The following is a 26,403-nucleotide window of genomic DNA, read 5'->3' as shown; positions in this document are numbered from 1 at the left end:
ATGTCCAGTCACGTGGTGTCACACTGACGGCCATGTTTCCGAAACACAAACAACAAGAAGAGCAGCGACTGGGAGCCAGCAGACACATACTGATACGCAGAAGCGACCGTTGGTGGAGAGGGGAAAAAAATAATAAATAAAATACAGAGCACGACTTTCTGAAAGTACTATTCTGTCGAATGAATACGTTTACAGTGTTTAAAGAGACCAATGCATTCGATAAATTGGCTGTAGACACGCCGTGCAGACAAGCAGTCTGGTAGCTATAAACAGTGAAGGTAAGCCATGGTTCCTCTTTGCTGCCTGTCTTTTAGCTAGCTGGCTAACGGGAGCTAACATGCTAATAGCTTCTGCAGCTCGAACGGGTCGGTGTTATCTGTCATGAAAAAAAAACATTTTCACTGAGTTGTTTAAGTGCTAAAATTCTGTTTCTGCTGTTGTTTGTTTTGTTTACAACGCATTAGTACCGACAGCGGAGTGGCGCTGGTGGTCGTCCGCACATTAGCGGAGCAGGCCGGGGACTCAGATCCCAATACTCCGCCCCCTTTGCCGACATATCTGGTGTCATTTGAACCTACAAGCCAAGGCCTTTACGATCAGTGCATACCTTGTGCTAAGTTACGAAGCAAGCTAGCTAGCAACTGCTCATATGCAATAGAAATATGATATCGAGGCCAGTGATGTTGTAACTAGGGCTTTATTGCACTTTGCCCACAAATCAGTTCGGTCTAATTGGCTTGAGAGGCGAGCAGGGTACGCGCTAGCGTAGCTCGCCACAACTGTCGGTAGCTAACGTCAACTCCGACTGTTCTGTTTAAATGTTAGCCACATTTAGCACCATCGGTTTAGTTAATTTAGTCAGAGTTGCAAGTTTGCTTGCACTTGTATCACTTTGAGCCACTGGTACCGCTCCCTTTTACTCAGAGTGGAATCTTTATCCCGCCACGTTTTGGAGTGCATGAGTTTTGCTAATATTTATACGCACAAGAAATCCCATATTCCGACCTTGCATTATTTATTTAATTATTTATTTAATTACTTATTTATTATAATTTTTTAAGCAAAGTTGATACAGGGTATTAAACGAAGTAAAAAAAAAAAAGTCTGTTGGACGGCGCATAAAAGTAAAGAAAAATTTGCCATATCTGCTAGGAGCTTAAAGAGCAATAAAGTGTCATTTTATTCGGTGATTCTCTGTGAAATTATTTTCTTTCTGGATTTCCCTTAAGCCATAACTGATCTGGCCATTATAACTGGAGCCTGGTATTACAGGTGTTTTTATTGTGCTGCTTTTAAATTGACAATTGGTACACCTGCGAAGTACACCTGTTTAAAGTACAGTACTCATGTAAAAAAAAAAAAAAAAGTACTTTGCATTCTGATCAGGAGCCTGAACATGTCTGACAAACACAAACTGGAAACTGTGTGACTGGAATGGTTTGAATCCTGTTTTAAAGGGCATGTTTAAATTTTCCTGTTCACACATGAGAGTTCATTAGGTCCTACTGTCTTTTAAATTCATGTAGAAGTTTATATGCTTTTGGTTTACAAATGCATAAAATGGTCTTTTCCCCCAATAATTCAGAAGAGAAATTTAAATTAGGATTTTATATTTGCTGTATATTGGAATGTAAACTGGACCTGCTCAGTATCTTCCATTTGTCTTAAACATGTCTGTATCGCAGTGTTAATAGTTTAATGTGGACTGCTCTTAAATCTGCTTACTCGGTAATTATTAAATTCTCCTTTTTAAATTTTTCTGTTTTCTGTCTTTAAAATCTTTACCAGTTGCAGTGATTATGCACTGAGTAGTTCCATCAATTTGTATTGCCTTCTAAAATGATAATGAATGTAATAACTAATGTAAATAAGGCAATCATATCTACTGGCAATGTAGCAGATTTCTTATAGGTACAAAAGTTCAATTAAGACCTCGAATTTCCTATTTTTTTTCCTTTTCTTTTTTTTAAACCAAGAAAACAGGGATATGTGAGCAGTGGGGCTTTTTTTTAAAACTGAACTTTAGTAATACAATAGGAGGATGTACTGTGCAGTTGCTAGGAAATTGCATTCATTTGTAGGTTGAGTGGGTTAGCGGTCTTTAAACAGGTGAGCAGATTAATTAATTGGTTTTGGACATTTGCTTTAAAATAACAAAGGCCAGCATCCTAGCTGCTAGGATTTCCTTGAAAGAGGTTTAGGTGAAAAGTTTAAAAAAAGTTTCTGTCTGTATTTGAGATGCTCTGATTAAAAGGGCAGCAACTACATTGTTAGTGGGGGTGTCCAGTTGAGTCTCAAAATTATATCCAAAGAAAATTTGCAGTAATTATATTTTACAGAAACAATACTGAATGTTGAAAAATGCAGGCAGCAGTAGGGCTGGGCGATATGGCCTAAAATTCATATTGCGATATAATTTGAAGCATGTGTGGTAACGATATATATCGCGATATATTCTTTTCTTCTGTATAACGTATTTTCCACACTATAAGGCACACTTAAAATCCTTTAATTTTCTCAAAAATCGAGAGTGTGCCTTATGTATGAATTCTGGTTGTGCTTACTGACCTCGAACCGATTTTGGCGAGCAGAAATCTGTTAAAAAATGTTTTAGTACAACTTTGGTAAGCCGCACTGCTACGGCTGCCGTAGTGAGGAGCTTCGCGGAGTAACCTGGGTCCAAAACTCCGTCCGCTTCAGGTCCCAAAGTCAAACGAACACTAAGAGTTAAAAACGGTCTAAATTCTTTCATCTTTAATTAAATCATCAGCATTGCTGCTTTATCGGGTGTAACAATTAAGTTTAGCATCCATGCATCCATGAAAACAGAATTTATTAAATTTAACGGAGTTACAAGTTAACAGGAAGTTTGCTCGCTAGTTTACACCTAAACATTTCATACCATGTTCTGACAGAGATTTTTGAAACTAATTAAAACGTACAGCTCTGCTACCACTTCCAACATAAATGAAGACGGAAAACTAAACAGCAGTGGCGTTTGCAGGGTTACTGAAGTTGGGCTACCTGGTATATAATGTTGTCTACGTGATTGCTAGCGACACAGCTATGTTAGCATAACATTAGCACAGTGAAGCTGGGGGATGAACGCCAACTTTTTTTCCACTCGATAAAAGTTAACGTGAGAGATTCTGGTGGTTAGAGACAAATGCAATCGCATAGCAGGATGCTATACACAGGCCAAACTTCAGTCAGGAGAACAACTGAGATTATTCATCCACAATACGAGGTTAGTTATTAATATACTGCAACAACATGGGAACAGAACAGCTGCGAGAGAATTCAACATTAATGAATCAATGTTACGGAAGTGGAGGAAGCGCAGTTTTTGGCTTTCCCCATATTTCAAAAGTGCTTCATCTCTTTGCTATGACTGTAGCCTGCCATAATTTGCAGATGATAATGGTTTTAGCCGCTGCGATGCTTTCGACCAAAACAGGCGTAGCTTGATGACATCATCAACATCCGCTATCGCGATAGAGCGATATAGTCAAAATCTCTATCGTTGGCCAAATTTATATCGTTTCTATCGTATATCGTTTATATCGCCCACTCCTAGGCAGAAGCATTTATAAGTGTAACTAAATGAAGTGCATTTTCCATCCTTATTTTCTGGTGAGCTGTCACTGATGGCACGTGTACTAATTTGAATTGTGAGTCTAATGAAACAACATGCGGCAGCGTTTATAGTTAAATGTTAGTGACACAGTTAGCCCAGGTAGTGTTTTCCCTGGAAGTTTTAAGCAATAGTGTGAATAAGTGCGTAACACTTTAGTTCAGCAGTAAATAAAGTTAAAGAAGCTGCACAATATTGTCACATTAAAAAAAAGCAGTATTTTTTCCCTGGTATTTTCTATCTAAGGCTGAGCTTTTTAAACAGGTGCTTAAGTCTCTTTTTTCATGTAACTGCATCAGTAATTTCCTAATTTCCATCCACTTTGTTCTTCTTTTTCATAACAAGTGCAGCTAACCATGCTAGGTTGAGTCATTTGTAGCCTGGTTGTAGTTGGCGGTGTTTTTTTTTTTTTTTTTCTTCAAGTCATGAAAAGTTTGTTTCCACCTTTGGCAGGAGCAGTTTTCTTTTTTTTTTTAGCATAGTGCTTTGTTGGAGGTTGTTTAAGTAGCTCAGTCTTTAGTTAAATAGTCGTTGGAGAATGACATGTGACTCTTGCTCTCAGACATGTCTGGGCCTTGTCTTGTTGTAGTGCACACTAGGGATTGTAAATGCATGACTTACTATAGCAATGATATTGCACTGTGGCGGTTTTATAAGATGTGAAAATATTTTATACCAATATTATCGTGGAGGATGGCACAGCCCCAACTGTAAGAATAATAAAACATACAGCTTCTCTGAACCAGTGTGTGTCATTGGCTAACATTATCAACAGAAGAGCTTCTTGGCTCTGTTGCAACAAGGTTCATCTAAAAAAGAAAAAAAAAAGGAAAAACAAAAAAGGGAGAGGAAAAATTGGCTTCAAACCATCGTAGCCAACATCATTTTATCTTATATTCTTTTATTTATTTATCTATTTATTTTCACATAGATTGTCAGTTGTTGGGAATCTTTTGTTTCAGTTTAAATAAATCAAACTGTAATAAGCCTGAGTAAAGTTTTCTTCTCTTCATGCTTTCCTCATGTGCAGTATTTACTACCAACATAACTAAGCATGTAGCAAAACAGCGCATTAGAGGGCAGAGAAAGTAACATCCATGCAAATGCAAGATGACAAAGCTAATTTAAAGCGAAACCGATTGAAACAGCAATGTCTATTTTCTCTAGTTTGCTAGCACCATGTTGCCAATCTCTGTAAAGTGCGTAGGTATGCAAGTGTCGGTTATATGCAATGATGGCCATTTAATAAAATGTTGTGAAAACTTGTGAACTTAACCTTTTTTGTTCAGCGTCTGTGGTGAGGGAATATTGAAGGAAAGTAGTCACCTAGATGGGAGGAAGCTGGAAAATATGGCTTGTGTTTAGTCATCAGTGTGCAAACCTAAGTGGTGTTCATGTTAAAGGGGCAATATATGTATGTATGTGTATGTGAGCATTTGCTGCTGAAGTTTAGTTGCCTGGATATTGCTTTAGTTGCCATGACATTTTGAGGAACCATCCCCAGCCAGCTGCATGGTTTAGGAAGCATCTGGTTCACAACATGACTGAAATAGACTCGGTGTATTTCAGGATGGAAAATCTCCTGTGAGCAGCAGAAATGTTGGAGTATGACTGAGTGCTATACTAGAAATAGTTTTCATTTATTCAGTGAAGGAATACCACAGCACTTTCCCCTCAACTCGGAGTGCTGCAACACATTGATCAAATTGGGTATCTGTTGGTGAGTCCCAGGCACGCTGTGTAAATGGTATGTCGAGTCTTGGTGGAGAAAATCAAATTATGGTTCCTTCACTCACTTACAACAGAGGTGGACTGCCAAGCGGTGAAAAAGCATCTCAAGAGCAGCAGCTAATTTATGAAGTGTTTACTTCTTCCCATTTTTCTTTGAAATTTTATATTTCTCTCATTCTGTCTCTGTTTAACAGTATTTTGTTTTCTTTTTTTTTTCCAGTGGTGCAAAGGGAGGAGGTCAGGAAATAAAGGAGTTACCTAGAAGGTCTCCGTCAGTCCACATTTCAGTTGGAGCGAGAGAAAACGGCACAGAGGGAGTGAGAGAAAGGAGAAGAGGAGTGCGAGTCGCGTCTGCTCTTGGCAGCTGTTCCAGCAGCCTATTTCATTGTTTTTTCGGCTGTTATTTTGTTCCTGCGTTACGTCTTTTGATCAATCAGTTCATATTTTTAACGTTAATGTGAGATATAACTGCTGTAAAAAAACAAAAAGGAAATCGCAAACAAAAAAAGAAGACATTATTAGCAAGAGTGTTTTATTTTGTTCCATTGTTAATTTCTAAGGTTCTTTTCGTTTCTTTTTTATGTTAACAACCTTTTTTGGCTGTGAGTAGCAGGAGCTTCCATTCTCCAAACTTATCATTGAAAGCCCTTCCTTAGTTAGGACCTGATAACCTGGTATTCCTCAAGCACCTGAAACTGGCAGCTATTCTCTTTGTGTGTTTGGGGAGCTCTGTGACCACAGCTTAAGCACCACTCAGCCTTCTAGTCACCTAAGCCTAACTAAAGCCAGCCAGCTCGAGCCTGGTCCAGCCCAGTCCAGCCTGCTCCGATTATCTGGACAGGGTAAGGAACCGTTTTCTTTTGTTAACCCTCCTTTTCAAAGTTGCATTTTATTCGTCACAAAAGAGAAAAAACACAAAGAAATCTGGATACTTTTTTCCTCCTTAGATACTCAGTTCTGTGTGGACGTGAGGAATATGACTGCTGAGACTCTTAACTTCGGCCCAGAATGGTAATATTTGTATTTTATTTTCTTATTTATATATTTCCAATTTTTTTTTATAAAGAAATATTTCCCAGAGCAACCAAGTGCTTATTTTGTGTTTGTTTTTATTTGTGGGGGAAAATTAAAAGCGGATGAGTTATGCTGAGTGCCATTCTGTTTTTTTATTTTTAAGGAAACTTTGGACATAATGAAATGTGCAGATTTAAGCAACCTCCAAATGACCTTCTTGAATGTGGCCGTTAAATCGCAATGGCAATTTGCTTAAGTCTTAACGTCCTGTGTCAATTGGACTCGTTCCCCTGAAAATGACACTAGGAAAAGATCAGGGGTTAGTGAAGTTGGTTAGGTTATAAGCTGTTGTTCGATCAAATTCAGCTCAACCAAAACGGTTCAGAGTGTCCGTACCAAAAACCATGAAAACAAAGGCCCAAAATGGAAGCGATGACCTGAAATATTTAGATTATTTTTTGATGGTCTCTCATTAATGTAGAGCTGATGTCTTTTGGTTTATGAGTTTTTGTTGGACAAACTGAGTTGTGTGAAGGTGGCACCAGCATTACCTGAGAAAATCATCGGTATGAAAACGGCTGTTAGAGATGCTGTTAAGTAACCTTAGCTGTGCAGATGGCATAAGCAGCCTTCATTCTTCAGTTGGCTTCAGGGTGTTGACCTATCCTTTGTGTGTGGATTGGCAATGTGACCAAGAAATGAACACTTAAATTGAAATATAAACATTTGTAATGTCATACCTTGGTTGGATCTTTCTGCAGTTTGAATATAGGCGGCCAAGTTACCACATAAGACAATATGTTGTAACAGGAGAGAGCATGCAGTTCGTTTACAAGTGTGAATGAATCATGCTCGTGTAAACTGTAGTTCTCCCCTGAAGGCCTTATTTTCTGTTTGATCAAACTTCAGTTGGATAAAACTGACTTTGTTGTGGCTTTAGTCACCATGTTAGCAGGTAAGCTAATGGTTACCATTAGGTGAAATTACATGGTATGCCCAAAGCACATCAGCTACCTGGCTAAGCCTAGCTTCGCTACTCACTTTTCATAAGTGAAATGTTGTCTGAAGTCAGTTCTGTTGTCCTTCTCTGGAATGTGTGTTTGAGCTTTTGTGGACTCGGTACTACTCTTGGCTAGTGTTGCTCACTGTTGGCGCTGGGGGTAGAAGAGAGCGACACTAATGGTAGACACTAAGAATCGAGCATAATATTCTCGGATTCTTACAATAAATTCTCGGTCAGTCTTCACACAGGTTCTTAAAGGCAACAAATAGTACAGAGGAAGGTCTCAGTTTTAAATTCCGTTACAGTCTGTTAACACATGGAAAAAAAAAAAAAAAAGACGTTGCTGAAGACGTTTAAACTTGATATGAAAGTGCTTTTAAAAAGGAGTCTTGCTTGCAGGCGCCCCGCCGTGGTTAGTCATTTCAGTGGTAACAAAGTGTCGGTTTTGTCACTGCTCTCTCCTGTCCATCTCTCTTTCCTTCTGCTGTTTCTGTAGCTCAGTGAATGTTTGTGCAGCGATTAATGGGGGGGCGTAGTCTGCAGTTTGGTAGCTCTCCATCTCTAACGGCCCGTGACTGCTGTGTGCATTCTTGGTGCAGTGCCAGTCTCACAGAATATTTCTGCCTTTACACATCTGCAGCTGCTTTGCTCTCAGTGGCTCTCGTAGCTCACTTTCATCCTCGTACCCGTTTTAATATAGTTACAGAGCGGCCGGTTCATGTGCTCGCCACATACAGCTGCCTGACCAGCATGTTTACACGTCTTTAAAGGCCAGTTAACCTTACGAAATTATTTAGACCATTCGAGCTTTAGTTGGCAGCGCAGCCTGCAACTATGTTAGTCATTGTGGTCGAATTCAAAGTAAAATATTCGGCCATGCTTTTAGGTTGGTGTAGTTTCTCTTACTCCAAGCTTGGTAAGACTCTCAAAGGATTATTCATGTAGAGATTTAAGTGTGTAGAGGATATTTGAATCCTTGTTAGGGAGGAAAGCTCATGTTTTGCTGCAGGTAAATGCAGGTATGATGCACAAATATTTCTTAGTAACCCACCCACTGGCTTGCTTCCTGAGTGCTTCTCTTATTATGCATATTAGTTGCTGCTCCACTTATTTTTATCCTCTTTGATTTGCTACATGCTACCAACTGGGCTTTCATGAAGCTTCCCTTTACCTTTCTACCCCCCACACCCACCTCTCCATCTCTGAGCTGCATATGGTTTTGATGTGGAGCTGAGAGTCACTGACACACTCTGTAGAGGCATGTGAAAGGAGCCATTGTTAAACAGCAGGCCTTGGAAGTTGGCCAGCTAGTAATAGCTTTTTAAAATGAAATCTTGAGATTGGAAAGCTAATATATCGTCAGCATTGAGCCAAGTGTGTTCAGGGGGAGCTGTGTGGGAGGAATTTGTTACAGAACATTTACTAAAAAATTTTTCCTGCTGCAAGATGGATGCTATTAGTTATTTTTCTTCAATTGAGATTAAAAGGAATTCTATCAAGGTTACACAATTGCTCTGATTTTCGTGTGTGCGTGCGTTCAGAACCAACTGGGGAATTTGCACCAAGTTATTTATAAAGCTTGTTTTTTACATTACATGTCAGAGATTGTTATTAGCTTGGGGGAAAAAGTAGAGCAAATACACAGCTTTGAAAGCTTTAGCATGCAGTTGCAAAACACCTATTTGTTGTACTGGACAGTCGCTTTAATTCCTGCTGTTGAAAGTAAAGTACTTTATCCTATGTCTTTTACTCACAGGCTCCGTGCACTGTCCAGTGGGGGGAGTGTGACGTCTCCCCCTCCTTCCCCCGCCATGCCAAAGTACAAGCTGGCCGAGTACCGCTACGGCCGAGAGGAGATGTTAGCACTTTATGTCAAAGACAACAAGGTTGGTTAATAGTTTACTCATTCTCGATTTATTACAGTCTATACCAATGTGAAACACTGAATCCCATTCACATGGGGCAAAAATGATGTAAGCTTACAGTCACCTGTTGACACAAGGAGATGGATATCAGCTAAAGCAGTGGTCCCCAACCTTTTTTGCACCACGGACCGGTTTATGCCCGACAATATTTTCACGGACCGGCCTTTAAGGTGTCGCGGAAAAATACAACAAAATAAAACTAGTACCGCTACTGAAACAAAGAAGAGTTATTCATAACACACGTGAAAAGACCCAGGAAAACCGAGTTAATGATAAAAACAATAACAAAATAACGCTGAAAACCGATAAAAACCCTGAAAATCACACCTGAGCCTCAACTCTCGCGGCCCGGAACCAAACCGGTCCGAGGCCCGGTTTATGAGATGCCGGGCTTGGAGTACATTGACAAAAACCCTGCCTTTAATATCTGTCTATAAGCACAGAACACCGAACTGCAGTTCACCCCTGTTTGTGAGGGGCAGTCAATCAAAAGTAATTGTCTTAGAGAAGAAGAGAAGAGAGGATGGCCTTACAGGAAAACTGCTTCTTTCAGACAGAATAACCCGGCGGGCTGAAAATAAGGCTTACTCTGAATTGTGACTCATACAAAGCAGCATAAATAGTGTAGAACAATAGGACTTCTCTAAAGTGCTGTATAAGTCTGTATCCTTAAACATATGAACATGTTTGAAGTCAGAGTTCAAGTTTTTAAGAGGTGGTTTTGTCCTCTTGTTGTTGCTTTTAGGTCCCAGAGGACATGCAGGATAAGGAGTTTGCTGCTATTCTGCAAGAAGAGCCCATGCAGCCACTGGCACTGGTGCCTCTCACTGAGGAGGAGCAGGTCTGCACCAGCCACACTCTCACAAACGCATATCTGCAAATGTTAAACTGTTTGAGCCCTATCTTGTGGTATCTCACCCTCATACAGATTCAGTTGACAGATGTGCCTGTGAGCTCACATTCCTCACATTCCTCTCTCCTTTTTTTTTTTTTTTGGCTCGTTCAACTCACTCTGCAGAGGAACTTCTCCATGTCTGTGAACAGTGTGGCAGTGCTGAGGCTCATGGGAAAAGGAGTGGGTGGTGCGGCCCCAGCTGGAGTGGTCCGTGGACGAGGAGCCACACGGGGTGGTCGAGGTAACGGCAGGGAAAAAAAGTTGGATGAGGGACACAGGCAATAAAGTATAGCCCCGATTGAGCCTGTTCACAATCAGTTGTGCTGCAGAGTCCAACAACAACAACAGAAGGGCTGCTTAAAGCCCTCGGCTCAAACTACAATGGCTGCTGCCCAGCTAAAGTAAAACAGTTTATTTAAGGCAACTACTAAAGTGTTTATTTCCTTCTTTCTTCCACCATCTTGGTGCAACACACTTCCTCTTGGCCTGTTTAAAATAGTCCTCCTTTTGTCCAGCCGCAGCCTAAAAGCACAGGGCTTACGCGCTTACCTTGTCAACACATGCCAATGTAAACACATGCACAGTTCAGCCCAGCAAAGGAAACCACAAAAGAAGAATGATGTTCGATGGTGTGTTGATGTGTGCACCTGCCTGCAGGATGAAGCTACTTAACCACACATGCCTTGTTCTAATGTGTATAAACAGGCCGAGGCCGTGGTGAAGGTGGATTCTACCAAAGAAGTATTGAAGATGCCGAGGTGGGTTTCGGTCGCAGCGTCCGAGAGATTCACCGCAGCCAGAGCTGGGACGACCGGTAAGGATAAACTGCGCACGGCACCTGCACTGTCCCTAAAATGTTGGTAAGGTCATGCAAATAATGACTCCAAGTGCTCTGTTGCACAACAGAAGCCTGTTTTATCATTACTCAGAGCAGCTGTCAAGCAGTGCAGCCTAGTCTGTAATCCTTTCAGGTATTTTTTGTATTTCTTTCAGTTTTCCTTCCAAGATCTGGATAAGTTGTGCAAATGTATTGTCTCCAGTGTGAGGTGTTGGTTGCACACACTGCTCTTGGGTTAAAAACTGGCCCATGTTTTCTTCTGCTAACTGGTCTAATTTTCCCTTCATTTCCCTCCTTTTCTCAGGGGTGAGCGTCGATTTGAGAAGCCGCTGCGGCGGGAGGTGGGACGTCCTGGCTTTGAAGAAACTGGAGGTCCCGTGGGTCCGGTGAGGAAAGAGTACACAAGGGCTGACAGTGATAACTGGCGCACCCTACGGGAGGAGCAGGAGGAAGACGAAGGGGAGCCGGGCAGTAACTGGAGACTTGCTGGATCCCGTAGGGATGGTATGATAAACACAAACGTTTTTTTTATTGTCATAAACTCTGCTTTGTTTATTCCTCTTTCTGCTGTCAACACAAGCTAAGACTTGGATCAAATTTTTAATGTTCCTTTGACATAAACCTTTTGCCCTAACCCATTAGTGTGGAAGCTACACTTTGGTATAGCCTCATTAAAATCACTAAGATGGAGCATCACTGAGATTTATATTACTCATCATTCCACTGTTATATTACTGTGTTTTTAAGCCTATGTTAACAATGTGTGTGTCAACTTTAGCTTAAAGGACATTGTACTGGCATCTAGTGGTCAGTGATGGGAAGACCGAGCAGCTGGGTTTAGGTTAAACTAAAGCTTCCTGAGTTTCTGCAGACTCAGCAGTCGGCTTCAATGAATCATGATCTTTCCAAACCAGATGTCTTGAAAATGAAACTCCAGATTGAGTTAAATCAGAAAAATAAATTTCTGAGTGTAGCTCAGGGCAGTTTTGAAGCTAATAACTTTCCATTTGTTTACCAGATGGTGGTCCTCGCTCAGCGGGCTGGCGGGACCACAGTGGTCCAGGAGAAGGTCGGAGGAGGAAGTTTGATTTCGACTTCCGGGACTCTGACGGTCACGGTGGCGGGCGTCGGCGCGCAGGCAGCGATGGTCTAGAGGACGATAGGGACGGCCTGCCCGAGTGGTGTACAGATGAGGAGGATGGGGAGATGGGCACTTTTGACTCGTCTGGAGCGTTCATGCCTATGAAGGTACTCAGAATGATGTTTCTGTTACTGTTACGATATTGTTTTAATATTTATTTGTTGGGATTGCTTCACTTTTTTGGTCTGTATCTTGTATCAGAAGAGTGGCAAGGAGACAATCCTGGAGGAGTTTGAGTTTAAGGGGATAGAGGAAGAGGAAGAGGAGGGAGACAGCCTTGCTGATATGGAGAGGAACAGCGCTGAAGGAGACAAAGACAAGGGTGAGGCGAGACCGGATGTCTTTATTTGATCTTACATTTACATGTTGTCTTCTATCTTTTACCTTCACTGATCATAGTCAATGGAGGATTCATTACTTTTTTCCCTTCCTTTCTTCCACTCCTGGCCTCACAGAGATTAAAGAAGCCATCTTTATTGTTGGAGATGGTGAGACAAAGCCAGCATCTCCTTCGTCTTCTCCAACAGCTCACTGTCCCCCTCCATCGCTGGAGTCCCAACCCAGCAGTGCTAATCAAGTGGTGGATAATGCCCAGCTGAGCAACAGCCAGTCTGTGAAGGCCAGCAGCACGTCTGGTGAAGGTAGGTCATGTTCCACATACCTCTGTGTTAGTGTGCCAACAGGACAAAACGGCAATATTATCTTTTTAAAAAAATTTGTTTTAGGCAATTTCATTAATGTGTTAAACTCTTATAAGAAAAAAAAAGAACATTCACTGTCTATATCAAATATACATGCTTCTGCATTTCAGTAATTATTAGACTGTTTAATTTTGTATAAATCCAGAAAATAAAGTTATTTAGGCAACTTTTTATTGTGCAATGATTTAAATTAAAAAAAGGCTTCTAAAGTGAGAGATCCTGAACCTTTGGTTTCATGACCTCAACCCTTTCAGTCTCAGGTCGGCGTGTTTGAGCAAGGAAATTCAGCCATGTTGATATTTTGGTTTGAAATAGAATATGTTTGCCTCAGTCATTTGATACTTTGTTTACTGAACCGGCTGCTGGATGTGACACAGAGCCAGTAGGCGGCTCTACCGCTCACATCAAACAACACCAAACGCTAAACTATAAATAGAAAGACTAAAAATAGGGCCCATTGTTTTACTCGTTTCTTCTTTTTTTTTTTTCATGTGCGTATGTCAGATGCAGCTCCATTAGGGGGCTCCAAGGCCCAGCTGAGTCCCAGCGGCGCAGCCACCTCCTCCAGCCTGCCTCCTCCACCCCCTTCATCTGCTGCTCCTCTACTCCCGCCATCTGGAGGAGACGCTGAGGACGACGAAGGCATGAAACACCTGCAGCAGGTAGGAGCAGCAAGAGGAACATTTCAGACAAATTATGTAATCATGTCTAATCAAACTACATTTCACAGCCTTCAGGTGAGGGATGAAACTGGTGATTATTTTGCTGCTGAATATTCAAAACCAGTACTGCACTTTTCTTTTTTTGTCTTTTGATAAAGCTCACTGCTTTGAATAAAAATGCGATGGTTAGGGGGGAGGCTGCAAATGTAGAGCAGTTCATTTGATGCTGATTGATGTGCCGGAAACTGAAAAGGACGTCTGCATGTCTGTTCTGTGCTCTTCTATATATTGTTTATATTTTCACATATGTTACTTTAAACAAGCATCACTAACATAACCTTGTCTGACTAGGTCTAAAACCTGCTGAGCTTTGTTTTAGCTGGTATCAGTGCATTCAAAGTTGTGAGTCTTAGCTGTACTATTAGCATCGCCACCTTTTCATCCTACGGGTGAGCCTGCTACACCAACTCTTGTCGACTAGATAATAAATGTTTGTTTATATTTGTGTAGGAGGCAGAGAAGATGGTGGCATCACTGCAGGATACTTCTTTGGAGGAGGAGTGCTTCACCCAGGCTCTGCAGCAGCAGGAGAGCAGGAACACGGCAGCTGCTCTGCCGCTAACTCACGAGGCTGCCATGAAGTGGTTCTATAAGGACCCCCAGGGAGAGATCCAGGGTACTCCTATTCTCCTGATGATACTTTCTAAAAACATGAATAAAAACTGTTAATTTCTTGAGGTGAGATGAAGCTAGTCCGACACCTAAGGTCAGTTTCTGCATTGCAAACTCTTCTCTGTCCTGCCCACCAACCAGGTCCATTCACCACGGTGGAGATGTGTGAGTGGTTTCAGGCTGGCTACTTCACCATGACCCTGCTGGTGAAGCGGGGCTGTGATGAAGGTTTCCAACCCCTGGGGGATGTCATCAAGATGTGGGGCCGCGTGCCCTTTGCCCCGGGTCCCTCCCCGCCGCCCCTGCTGGTGAGACAGCTACCACCAACGCAGCGCCCGCAGCCCAACCGGGGGCCCGCCGGGACTGTGAGTCAGAGCTCAGCCACCCGAGAGGATGGGGAGGGGAGGATGCAAATGAGAGGGCACATTTCTAGACAGGTTATGGTGGCAGGAATTGTAATTTTAAATTCTCACCTCTTAATGTCACACAGTTGATTTAATGAATTTTCTATTGCATGCTGACTTGGATAAATGTGTGTAAATGTAGCTGAAATATTACCAGAAGCCAGTCTGTTCTAGATGCAGTAATTTGCTATTGTAATTTTGAGTCTGACTTTTCCTTTGTGTTGACATTATATCTTTCCCCTTCATCAGGGAAACCTGGACCAGGAGCGCCTGAAAAAGCAACAGGAGCTCGCAGCAGCAGCTCTTTATCAACAGCTCCAACAGCAGCAGCAGCTATTCCAGCTCATGAACAGGTGGGTGGAGGCTTCGCCCTAAATTTGTTGGAGTTCATTCCGGTCCTAGTTTGAACTTTGGAGGACATGTTTAGTTTCAAAGTAAACGTACACGTCGGGTGTTGCTTTATGTCCCAGGTGCAGTGAGCAGAGTATGATGCCTTCGATGAACAGATCGATGTCAGTGCCAGATACAGGGTCCATGTGGGACATGCATACCTCAGCTTCACAGCCGTCAGGTACAGTGTGGACTGCTGCTGTTTGTGCACACACAGGCAGGCACAGTTAAAACACACAAACTGTAGCTGCTGCCGCTAAAATGATCCTTTTTCATTTCCATGTAGGTGGTGAAGCCAGTCTTTGGGACATAACAATGAATCCTTCTACTCAGGGTCCAACTCTCGAACAGCTTCAGAAGGTGAGGGCTGTTGAATAGTAATATCAGACTGTGAGTCCATTGAGTCATACCAGCGTCAGATCCAAATATTCATTCACAATTACTGATGACGCATTTCCTTTAGCTCCAGCAGGAGAGGCGAGACGCTGAACTCAGGGCGAAGCGTGAGGAAGAGGAGCAGCGTAAGCGAAGGGAGGAGAAGAGAAGGCAACAGGAGGAGCAGAAAAGGAGGGAGGAGGAGGAGATCTTCAGACGCAAGCAGGTGGAGAAATTTTGCATTCATTTTATCCCATGTGTTGCCTTGGGGTTGTTAAATATGTTACTGGCTTTGTTCATTAAAGCAAAAATATTCCGTGCTGCGTTTTGATTTAGTTTTCATAATGTTTGATATTTTATTTGCTTTGCTGAGCGGCACTAAATGCTGTTTTCCTCTAAGAAACGAGAACCACAGCTATAGCCTGATCTGTCATATGTTCCCGCAGTGTCGTCAGCAGCAGGAACTGATCATGAAATTGCTGCAGCAGACCCCCCAGCAGCAAGGACCGGGGGCAGGCAGCTCTAGTTGGAGTGGGGCTTCCTCTTCTGGGCTTTCTAAGGCAGGAAAGCCCCAGGCTCTGGCTTTGCTGGAAATACAGCAGGAGACTGAGAGACTCCTGAAGCAGCAGCAGAGAGCCCAGCAGCAGAGAGACCGCGTGAGTTCACCATTCAGGTCTACAGCAGTGATAATGTTAGCATGTAGCAGGAATTTGCATGTTTTAAAATAAAAACGTACATATTGTTGGTCATTTATGGAGCCTGATTTTTATCCGTTTGCAGCACTCTGGTTTGTCGATGGGGAGCTCCTCCATGGGAGGGCAGTGGGTGGATGGCGTCGGTATGTGGGGAGGGCCGGGTAGTCTGGAGAGTAAGAGCAGTAGTGGAGGGTCTTCGGGCAGCATGGGCATGTGGGACGAGGCTGTGAAGAACCAGACCGGCCTGCGTGGGAACAGCAACAACAACATGGGCCTTAAGAACAGCCGCAGCAGCCCATCACTCAGGTGAGCATGTCTGGGCAACTCAGCTGATGTGGATTGTTGGATTGCCCAGTTATAACGGACTGCTTGCAGGAAAAAATGAATTTCTTTTAGTTGATGATAGTTTTAATATAATTTGCCTGGGTGTCCTCCACAGTGATCAGTACATGATCCGTCGTAAGCGCACCGAGGAGGAGGAGAAGCTGCTGAAGCTGCTGCAGGGCATGAAGCCTCAGGACGGCTTCACCACCTGGTGTGAACAGATGCTGCACGCTCTCAACACCTCTGCCAACAACTCCTCCTCCTCTGTGGATGGTAGGCGGTTCAACTTTATCACATTTAGCAATCTAAAGGGTGTTTAGAGTTTGCCCTCAGCTTACAGACATCAATAGCTGATGTCTGTGTAAATTACAGCAACACTTCTGTGTCACTAATCATTCACGCTGTGTGTTTATCAAGTTGCCACAATTGTGGCATACCTGAAGGAGGTGGAGTCTCCCTATGCAGTGCTGGATTTCATCCGGTCCTACCTAGGGGACACAGTGGAAGCCAAAGAGTTCGCCAAACAGTTTCTGGAGCGACGTGCCAAACAGAAAGCCAACCAACAGAGACAGCAGCAACAGGTAGGTTGAAAGAGCATCAGTCCAAAATGTCACCTGCTCGGTAAACGACGTCAGTGTAATTTAAAGAAAAGAAAAACATTGCTGAAATGTTCTCTTTATAGAACACAGAAAGCCTGCCCATTAAAGCCTCCTTTAATCTATAGTATGACGAGTGGCTAATTGTTCATTTTTATTGTGAATAGACACAGACTGTGTTCAGTAGTTTGCATTTTCAGTCGGAAACTGATGGTTTTCTCAGGTGGGAATCGATGGTACATTCTAGTCTGTACAAGTGTTTGATGTAGTGTTCAATTTGTGTAAGTTAACTTGGAAACCTAGGGGATTCATAGGCTGTATAAAATATATGGTTGGAGCCGCTGTGACATTTTTTTTTATTTGACCAACACTGAGTTGTTTTTCAGTGCCAGCTTGAGACACTTAAACCTCACTGCCATCATTCACAACCAAGAACAGAAAAACTGCCTGAAACTGAATGTTTAGAGCAGTCTGAAGTCAAAGCTCAGGGATTACTTGTACATACTTGTGTGTGTGTGTGTGTGTGTGTGTGTGTGTGTGTGTGTGTTTAAGGTATGTGCTAATTAAAAATAAAGACAAGATGATAGTTTATTGAATTTAAATGAAATTTGCAGATTGTTTCGGTGAAGTTTAATAAACTCAGCCGTCTGCTCCTCGCTATCTAAAATATAACAGGACACCGGAGTATACTCTCGAGCATCTCACACTTCTGATAATCAGCTGTCTGCCTGACATTTATTCAGCTGTGTAAAAACTATAACTTTAATCTCAGCCAAACCGATTTACTCAGGAACAAATAAAATACTGAAAAAAGCCAAACAATAACATTTTTAAGTTATGTATATATCATGTTTAACCTGAGTAGTGAAAGATGGCGGTGGGTTTGAAAACGATTTGCCGGGAGTCCGGTGTCCTCACGGCGCTAGTGAGCCTCGCCCCCGGCTCGCTATCGAACTGGTGGGTAACAGACGTCTCCGAAAACGTCGGAGCGCTTTTTGAAAATATTTGGTGTCTTGATAAACTGAGCAGATATTTGAGGTTTGCACAGCTACATTCTCGCTTTAAAATATGTTAAACGTTTATTTTGTGACCCAGAAAGTATAATAAGAATAATATTAAAACTAACCAGCTGCCGCCATTGTTGGAAACTGAGCAGGGCCGCGATGAGCAGCTGGCATCCTTGTACATGCAGTGCTGCCATCTTCTGTTTCAGTCCGTTATTACACTCTTAAATCCTGCCACTTATTCCTGCGTCTTTTGTGATCTTACAAAGCTTCAAACGACGCGTCGACTATTAAATCAGTCGTCGGCGATTTTGATAGTCGACGTAATATATAAAAGCATGACGCGTCCTCTTTAAGACATTATGGACGTGGTTTCACACACAAACCTTCTGTGGTTAGCTGGATTGAAATTGTAGGAAGTGAATATTTTGGATGAAGGTCAGGCTTTGCATATATGTGTTTAAAAGTATTATTAACAGGCTGAGAGTGGCTTTAATTCCTCCTCTTCTCTTTGTGTCCTAGTTATCAAAGGAAGTGGCTGGATTGAACATGAACTTCCCTCTGCAGGTAAATGCAGACATGCCTCTAAGCCATACACGCAGGATTGTTATTAACACAGCATCAATGAGTGCTCTCCTTTACTACAACTATAACTTTACTACAGCATTAAAGACTTTTTATAGACAGTGAAAACTTTAATTTCTTTATGAGGAGCCTCCTGGATTGAAACTCGAAAAGAAAACGGAAACATCAAAGGGTCACGTCCAACCTGGCACTGTTACGATCGTGATCATTTTTGCTTTGTGTTTTTAGGATTCAATGCGAGGTATGAATCCCAACACTCTGCAGTCCATGTTTCAGGCCAACCACATGGGCAAGGCTGGTCTCTATGATAACCAGGGAGGAAAGATGAAGAAGAAACAGCCCATGATGCTGCACTCTGACCCCAGCATCTTAGGTACGCGACCTCAAGAGCTTTTAAGGTTTTTCCTTTGAACTTCTTCACCACGTACATGGACAGCTTTACCAAAAAGTGTTTTTCTTAGGTTTTAATTTTGTTTAGTTTTCTTCTGTCCAGTTTTTTTTGTTTCACTAGGTTTCTAGAGTGTATTTAGTACTGTTGGTGTTTGTTATAGTTCCCAGTATATGTTCATATTGCCAGTTTTTTTTACACAGCTTAGTTTGAGTTAGTTTTCGATCCTTTTCGTAGCCGTCGTTTTTATTCACACCCACCTTCAGCTTTTAGTTCAGAGCCCAGATCAAGTACATGAGTTACTCACTAGAGGAAATGCTTAGCATGGAAACGCAAAGTGGAAAATGTAGTCATTTGTGCAGTAGGATTATGTGTGAAGTGAAACCAGGTTGTTTCCACTGTATAACACTGATCTGCTTAAATGACCTACCGAGAGTAGAGATGCAATAATAAATCAGCTAGCTACCAATGCTCCGTCTCAGGGAGCGTTCAGAGTCCAACTTGTTGATATGTAAAACAGTATAAACACAACTTGTTCACTCTTCTCTGACACAGTGTAATTTGCAGTGGGCCCTTCCTTATAATGCTAACACTGCAGCTGTTTATTCGCTTTCCGAAAACCTTTTCAGACAAAATCCGAATCGGCAAAGAAACCAAAAAGAAGCCAAGACCTCTTCTTATGATATCGTTTTCTTTATTCCCTCCTGTCAGTGTCTAAGCCAGCCTTTAACCCCTTGTGCCATCCTTCTCTAATCTTGGTGTACTCTCTCCCCTCTCTTCCCTGTGCCCTCTCCTACCTGCAGGGTACTCATTCCACAACACGGGCGAGTGTATGAGCCTGAATGAGATGGAGATGGTGGAGGATTACTGATGTGACGCAGCGCAGCAGCAATAGCTACCTGAGGCCTTCTGTCTTTTAATCAGACAAACCTGATGACGAATGTGCACTGCTGGGGGAACCGAACTGGGGGTTGTGGGGTACAAAGGGGGGGGCAAGCATGGTGGTGAGGGGGAGGTGTGGAGTGGAGGCGCCCAGTTCTGCGCCTCCCACTCGTTCTTTCCCTCTGGATAGAAAAAATAAAAAGGGCTCCCTGCTGCACCAGTTGATCACTAGAGCAGGGGAGAGGGGGGGTGAGGCGCGGCGAGGTTAAAAGGATGATGGGTATCCTCTGGCACTCAAAAGATTAAGCACCTTATACTGAACTAATGCACTTTATTGAGATGGGATTTGAATAGTTTTTCTTTTTGTTCGTGTGTGCGTATGCGTGCGTGTTCAGAATCAGTGCGCATACGGTGTGTGTACATGCACATTATAGGCGTGTGCAGCAGAACTGGAAGGCGGCGGTGAAAACAGCGAGCAGGGCCGAGCGGGCGGGACGTTAGGTTTTCAAATTCAGGGGGACCTTTAGTTGAAACCTTATCAGAGAGCAAATCCTTTCTCAAAAGACAAACACTGTTGATATTTCTCTTGTTTAGCATTTTTTTTTTTTTTGGTTCTGTTTTTTACGTTTATATAAAAAAGTAAAGCTATTGAAAAATGGATTATAAAAAAACTTGAAGATTTGCACTTGCCTAAAAAAACGAAATAAGAAAAACGACAAAAAAAAGAAAACAAATGGGGTTAGTTAGAAGTGAATATTTTTGTGAATGTGTATGAGCGACTGGGAGTGGCTGATGTGTGGCGGCTGAGTTGTGTCAGTAATATACAGTCTGCACAAGTTGTTTTTTGTTGCTTACCAAGATGTATGAAACATAAGAGGCCATTTTTGTCTTTTCTGTTTGGATAGTCATTTTGTATTCATGTTTAGAGTGTGTGTGTGTGTGTGTGTGTGTGTGTGTGTGTGTGTGTGTGTGTGTGTGTGTGTGTGGTCCTTTCCAGACAAGGACGTGTGTGTTTTATGGGTGTGACTGAATGCTCGTGTGTGTGTGTGTGTGTTTATGAGAGAGAGAGAGAGGGCAATTGCACAACACATCCTTTCTCTCACCAGCTCTTCATCCCCTGATAGAAAACCAGAAATGCATATATTTGTAAATGTTAGCTTTGCTCTCATCACATGACGACCACCACTAGTTTATTTCCCTGAGCTTCTCCCCATGGGGAGCCGTCTCTAGACCTGAAAGGGACTAAGCAGACGTGGCGAATCATGAGGGACATTACTGTGTGCGCATGCGAGTGAGATTTTCAGTGTGCGTGTTTAGAGTACATGTTCATTTACTGTTCATAGAAATGAGTTAAAACTACAGGTACTCATTTTTCTTGTTGTTGTTGTTTTCTTGTATGTGTATGAATGCACATTTGTGCCTAAGAACTTGGATAGGGTGCATGGCCATCGAGACATTAACTCTTTTTTGAGAGCGAGTGTGGTGCGTGTCAGTGCTCAGCACAGTGTATGTAAAGTATGTACGTTTCTATGGTAAATATTTCTAGTTAAGTCTAGGGGTGATCCATCGGAAGGCTTAGTCCAGCGTGTTTTTCCTGGGGGTGTGATCACGTTGCCTTTTGTCAGCTCTCGAACTTGTGAATGAAAGGTGTCGAGTTTCTGACTCTGAAATACAGAAAACCACAAAAAAACAATTAAAAAAATACAGCATCTTAATGTGCAAGTGCACAGAGCGGTGCATGAAATGTTAGCATATTGTGTTACATATTCGTTGTTGCAATTTGATAATGACGAGTTTTCTTTTTTAAATGAAAAATATATATAAATATATACATTATATACAAAGTTTAAAAAGTATTTGGACTAAGATGAGCACTTGGGGCTGCTATTTTTGTTGTGTGTTTTTAATTTTCTTTTCCTTAATTTTTTTTTTCATTTTTTGCCATGTGAAGTGTGTATTATTTTTCTTTTCTTAAGAAAATATTGAATGTATTCCAAAAAAAAAAAATGACAAGAAACCCGTGCTGATACAAGATTTTGTTTTTGTTCCTCAGAAGATTTCAAAAATGGAAACAAAACCGAAAAAAGCTTCAAAGAGTTGAGCGGGGTCTTTTTTTTTTTCTTCTTTCTTTTTTTTCATTTACACAGTGGAGGAGAGAGACAAACTCGAGATGGATACAGTTGAACACACTGCCTCTACAATCCTGGTCGTACAAATGGTGACTAAAGAAAGGACTCTTTCTATTCCATACTGGAGCTTTGGTTGTTTACAAGCCACATGGATATCTGTGGGTGCAGTTTTATTCTTTTGTTTTATCTTTTTTTGTTCCCACATGAGACGGGTGGGGTTTGCAAGTGCGCTTCTGCCATAAGGACATTGAGTGGTGTGGTGGCGTTTTTGTTTATTTTGGTTCGTTGTTTTTGAGGAAGAGTGGCAGGCATCACAACAACATGGACAGGATCCTCTAACTAGATCTGTGTCGTGGGTCCTGAGACTTGATCAGCCGTGGAGCGGAGGTAGAAAATTCAAGGATGGGGCTGTGTTTTGTGGAGAACAGAGTGCAGGGCTGCAAACCCTGGAGGGGGAACTTGAGAGGACGGTATGAGCGCATCCGCTCGGTGCTCTCGTCTTCACCTCGGCCCTCGAAAGCACTCGCACCCTGCCCTCACCGACTCACCTATGCACTTTTGTTCATTCAAGCTGTGAGGTACAATTTTGGGGATGGGAGCACAATTACAACAGGAGGATTGCTACGACTTTGACAAAGTCACTGAAAAAGAAATTCCCAAACTGAAATAAGAGACTCGAGAAGCTCGTCTTCTCCCACCTCCTGTACATAACCATATTTTTGTATTACCTTTCAGAGTAGAAAGAAAAAAAATGCAAAATGGATGAAGGAAAATTCATTGATTATATGGAGTGAATGTTCTTCAAGAAAACCAATCTTTTTTTGTTTTTTAAATCTAGTTTGAGATGGGACTCGCTGAGAGTTTAGTTTGCCAGTAGCCCTGAAGTAATCGGGGAAGGAACGTAAAACCACATGGACTGAGGTGGTGGCCATGCTGCAGTGGCTCCAAGACTGACTGATAGCTACTTATCAAAATGGATGTTGCAGTGGCTACAAAGAGCCCACCAAGAGTGTTTGATCAACACGCACAGTAAAGAGATGGACACTGATGACAGCCTCAAGAGCTGCAGAGTGACTACCGGAGGACAAGTGCTTGGCATTGGTAAGATGTTCTTCCAGGATTTTAATTGTTTTTATCCTTTTTGTTTTTGTTTAATGCTTTTCTACAGTGTTAATTTTCACAGTAAATTTAGTCATAATTTAGTTGCCTAAATTCTTTTAGTTGACTAAATATAGTAAATCTAAAATCGATTTGACCAAAATCTAGAATTTGTCGTGTTTTTACTGATGAGCGGCGCTCCACACGTTTTGCAAAACCTCTTATTTTCCTTGACGTGTGAACTGTGTACATGTGTCTTCTCTTCCTCTCAAGCCTCAAAATTGTTGCTTTTTCATGAGAAACAAGGATGGGAGTTGTGTCGTTTCCCGCCACCTCAAAAACAAAACAAAAGAACTTACTGTTTCCGGGGAAGATCAAATTTGTGCGTCTAACCTCACTGCACGAGGAGATTACTTAATTTAATGAATTGGTTCAGATTGGATCTAGTCTCTCCAGAATATCTTCATCTTGTTATTTGCTGATGGAAGTATCCATACATTTTCATTTAGTTGACTTGTTTCCGTCAGCAGGAAAAAGGTTGCTGACAAACTATGACAAAAATTATTGGTCAATGAAGCTTTCGTAAAGTTACAGGTTGCTTTCCGCACCTTCATGGATTTGTTAAATTAATTGATAATTAACTATGGCAAGTTAAAATTGTGGTAGATGATCATTGTAAGGCTGTAATAAAACTAGATGTAGCGGCCAGAATAAAAAGTGAAGCCAGTGTAGCGTTGCCGTAACTCGCATTCTCTCTAACGTCCAGCAGAGGGCGTTTGGAAGGCTACAAGAAAACTAAGCTTTAGTGTGACCTTATTTAAAGTCCTTCCTGGTGAAAGACTTTGTGGTCTTGTGGGCATTTCAAGTCTTGCTGAAACTTTATGTTCATTTAACAAATTTTGGTGCCGGTTAGCATGAAAAAGTGGGGTAGCCTGTGAGTCTATGTCCTGGTGTCTCAATAAGCGCCGACCCTTGTTCATCACAAAAACACCACAGTGGAAATATTCAGCTCAAAGCTTCACAACAGAACTTTTAACAGTTGCCACTTCCATCATTTATATACAGTCCTGTCCTCTGTTAATGCCTGTGTCCAAGTTTTGCTGATTATGTCTTGCACTCTTTCTATGTGTTTTCACAGGAGTCTGGCTGTGCTTTATTTGCTGCCCTCTGCAAGGAGGATCTTATCTACAGCCAACCCATGAACCAGTGAACCCTAAACCTGTCCTTTTGAACTTAGACCCTAAGAAACTTTTTTTGACCTCAGTGTGGGCAGGCCAATGGCATTATACGTTGGACAGATGAAGTTGCAGGTTTATCAACTCTTCATCCCCTTTTTGCTGGAAGTGTTCGGTTAAGGATTTAATCCCACACTCCATCTAAGAAGAGGATACAAAGGCTTGCGTTGCCCAGAAGTTCATCATCCACCTCAGCCGGAAAACTCTCGGATGGTGGTCTTAAAGGTCTTCTAGCCATTGGGACCGACGAGCCGCTCTCCTGCCCAGATGTCAGAGACAGTGTGCTGGGATGAGTTTTGGTGGACGTGGCCGGAATACATCTCAGCCATCGCAAAAGGCTGCTGCTGTGGAACTGGATGAACTGAAAGAATTGTACAAGGAAAAAAAGGACTTTTGAAAACAAAACACAAAACTATCATATGTCACATAAATTCTCAAGTCCAAAGGAGCAGGCAGACACACTACATGCACACACTCAGCTAAAGTTACATTGGCTCTCCTCTGGAACAATGTCTACACACACATGCACACACACCAGAGATACACAATATCAAACGACACAAAGACACACAAGCATCAACGCCCAGCAGCATAAACGCTGAGCTTTGTAAATAATGTAAAAGTTAGTGTTTTTGAGTTTTCTCCATAATGGCTTTTGCTTTATTTCTTTGTTCAACATGCCTTAAATTGTATAGTTCAGTCTGAAATGGCTTAATGAAAACGTTCTCAGTTTAAGTTGGAAACCACCTCGTTAACTGTACTCTAAAGAGCGTTTTAACAAGACGTCTGTTCGCTGACAGACTCGTCCTGTATAAAAGTGTAAATGTGATCTACTTTAAAGATACTAGTTAACTAAAGAATAGAGCAACGAGGGCTTTTTGGTTGATCTAATTTTACTGGTGGTTGGATTTTTGTTGCCCTTTTTTTTCTCGTTTTGATCCAAATAAAGTGTGGATTCGTTGAGATTTCCTATTTAGATTACTGCTGAAGGTGCAGGCTTGACAAAGGGCTGAAGTCTGTGCTGCCTGGAGCTGGGCTTACTGGGTAATATGCAGAGGTTCATCTCAGAGCACGTGCTTGTTGCTGTGTCGTATCTGTTGTTGGATACAGTCCTCGGCAAAACTGAACCAGAATGGCAGGTCGTCCTCAAATTGATTTGTTTTCTTTACACTCCAGGGGAATAAAATGTTTTAGGAGTTGGATCTTTTTACAGTTTTGACATAGTGATTCACACTTGTCTTATAGGAGTGCTTGTAAGAACAGGCATGCATGATGGTTTGTAGTATTTGTGGGGTTTGACACTAAAATCTGTGTATCTAATAGTGCTGCTGACCATCAGTGATGGCACTGAATCGATACGGAAGCGACCAGGCTGTGGTGTGTCTGAAATCTGAAAGGTCTTCTCGGACCACGTCTTTACTCTGTATGTCTCATTAAATTTAAGAGATTCGTGTTTTTAGTCATTCTATAGTTTGTTTGTTTTTTCCTTCTTTATAACCAAACATATGCAGTTTTTTATCCAAATGGAAACTGATGTTTATTGAATACCGTCAGTTTAGACTTGTTAAAAGTTTCTGGTCAACTGTGGGTGTGGTGTGCAGTTTTCTTCTATAGGTAAGTGAAATAGCCACAGTTGGCATTGGTATGTCATAACTGTTGAATTGATATTGAATTATTACTTTAAATGTTATCACATTTTTTAAAAAGCTTATACTGTGATGGATGAATCATCAGTCTATTTTACTGCACTACAAAAGCTTTTATGATCAGAGAAACCACAGTATTGTGTCTAAAGACCCTGGTTGATGAGCAGCTTGACCCGCCTGCTTCAGGATAGAAGCTATAGAGGGAAAGATTACCTGGTTCAGTTTTGCTGGTTACTGTAACACCGACTGTAATGATGGACTCATGGTTATACCCCAGTCAGCCCAGCTCCTTCACTTAATACGTCTTTGAATGTTGTTAAAATAACAGCATACATGTAATGAAAATGTTTTGGAAAAGAACAACTGAAAAGAAGTGTAAATAGTTTGGCTTTTGTTTGAAGAACAAAATAAATACTAAATAAATAGCTCTGACCGA

General features: G+C 41.8%; 1 protein-coding gene across 4 annotated transcripts; it reads left to right on the top strand.

The window, feature by feature from the left end:
- The first annotated feature begins 29 nt into the window (after positions 1 to 29).
- gigyf1a (GRB10 interacting GYF protein 1a) lies at positions 30 to 26,403 on the top strand. 4 transcript variants are annotated; one of them, XM_042227518.1, is made up of 26 exons: positions 30 to 278; positions 5,586 to 6,207; positions 6,313 to 6,376; positions 9,139 to 9,268; positions 10,053 to 10,148; positions 10,326 to 10,443; positions 10,908 to 11,016; positions 11,345 to 11,544; positions 12,059 to 12,288; positions 12,383 to 12,503; positions 12,637 to 12,822; positions 13,387 to 13,544; positions 14,055 to 14,220; positions 14,358 to 14,524; positions 14,870 to 14,973; positions 15,097 to 15,191; positions 15,297 to 15,370; positions 15,474 to 15,611; positions 15,832 to 16,041; positions 16,166 to 16,386; positions 16,520 to 16,677; positions 16,822 to 16,985; positions 18,527 to 18,571; positions 18,818 to 18,962; positions 19,781 to 23,089; positions 24,225 to 26,403. In XM_042227518.1, the coding sequence occupies exons 3-25, from the start codon at positions 6,342 to 6,344 to the stop codon at positions 19,846 to 19,848; spliced, it is 3,138 nt and encodes a 1,045-aa protein (XP_042083452.1). In that variant the 5' UTR covers positions 30 to 278; positions 5,586 to 6,207; positions 6,313 to 6,341; the 3' UTR covers positions 19,849 to 23,089; positions 24,225 to 26,403. The 4 variants fall into 4 exon arrangements, with proteins under 4 accessions (XP_042083452.1, XP_042083451.1, XP_014194524.1 ...); XM_042227517.1 differs by having other exon boundaries at positions 31 to 278; positions 15,091 to 15,191; XM_014339038.2 differs by having other exon boundaries at positions 31 to 278; positions 14,358 to 14,581.

The sequence above is a fragment of the Haplochromis burtoni genome, unplaced genomic scaffold (genome assembly GCF_018398535.1).
Source record: "Haplochromis burtoni strain Fernald_Lab_line unplaced genomic scaffold, NCSU_Asbu1 Contig_265, whole genome shotgun sequence".
In the NCBI taxonomy this organism is placed as follows: domain Eukaryota; kingdom Metazoa; phylum Chordata; class Actinopteri; order Cichliformes; family Cichlidae; genus Haplochromis; species Haplochromis burtoni.
The sequence above is the reverse complement of the archived record's forward strand: the minus strand, read 5'-3'. Positions and strand labels throughout refer to the sequence as shown.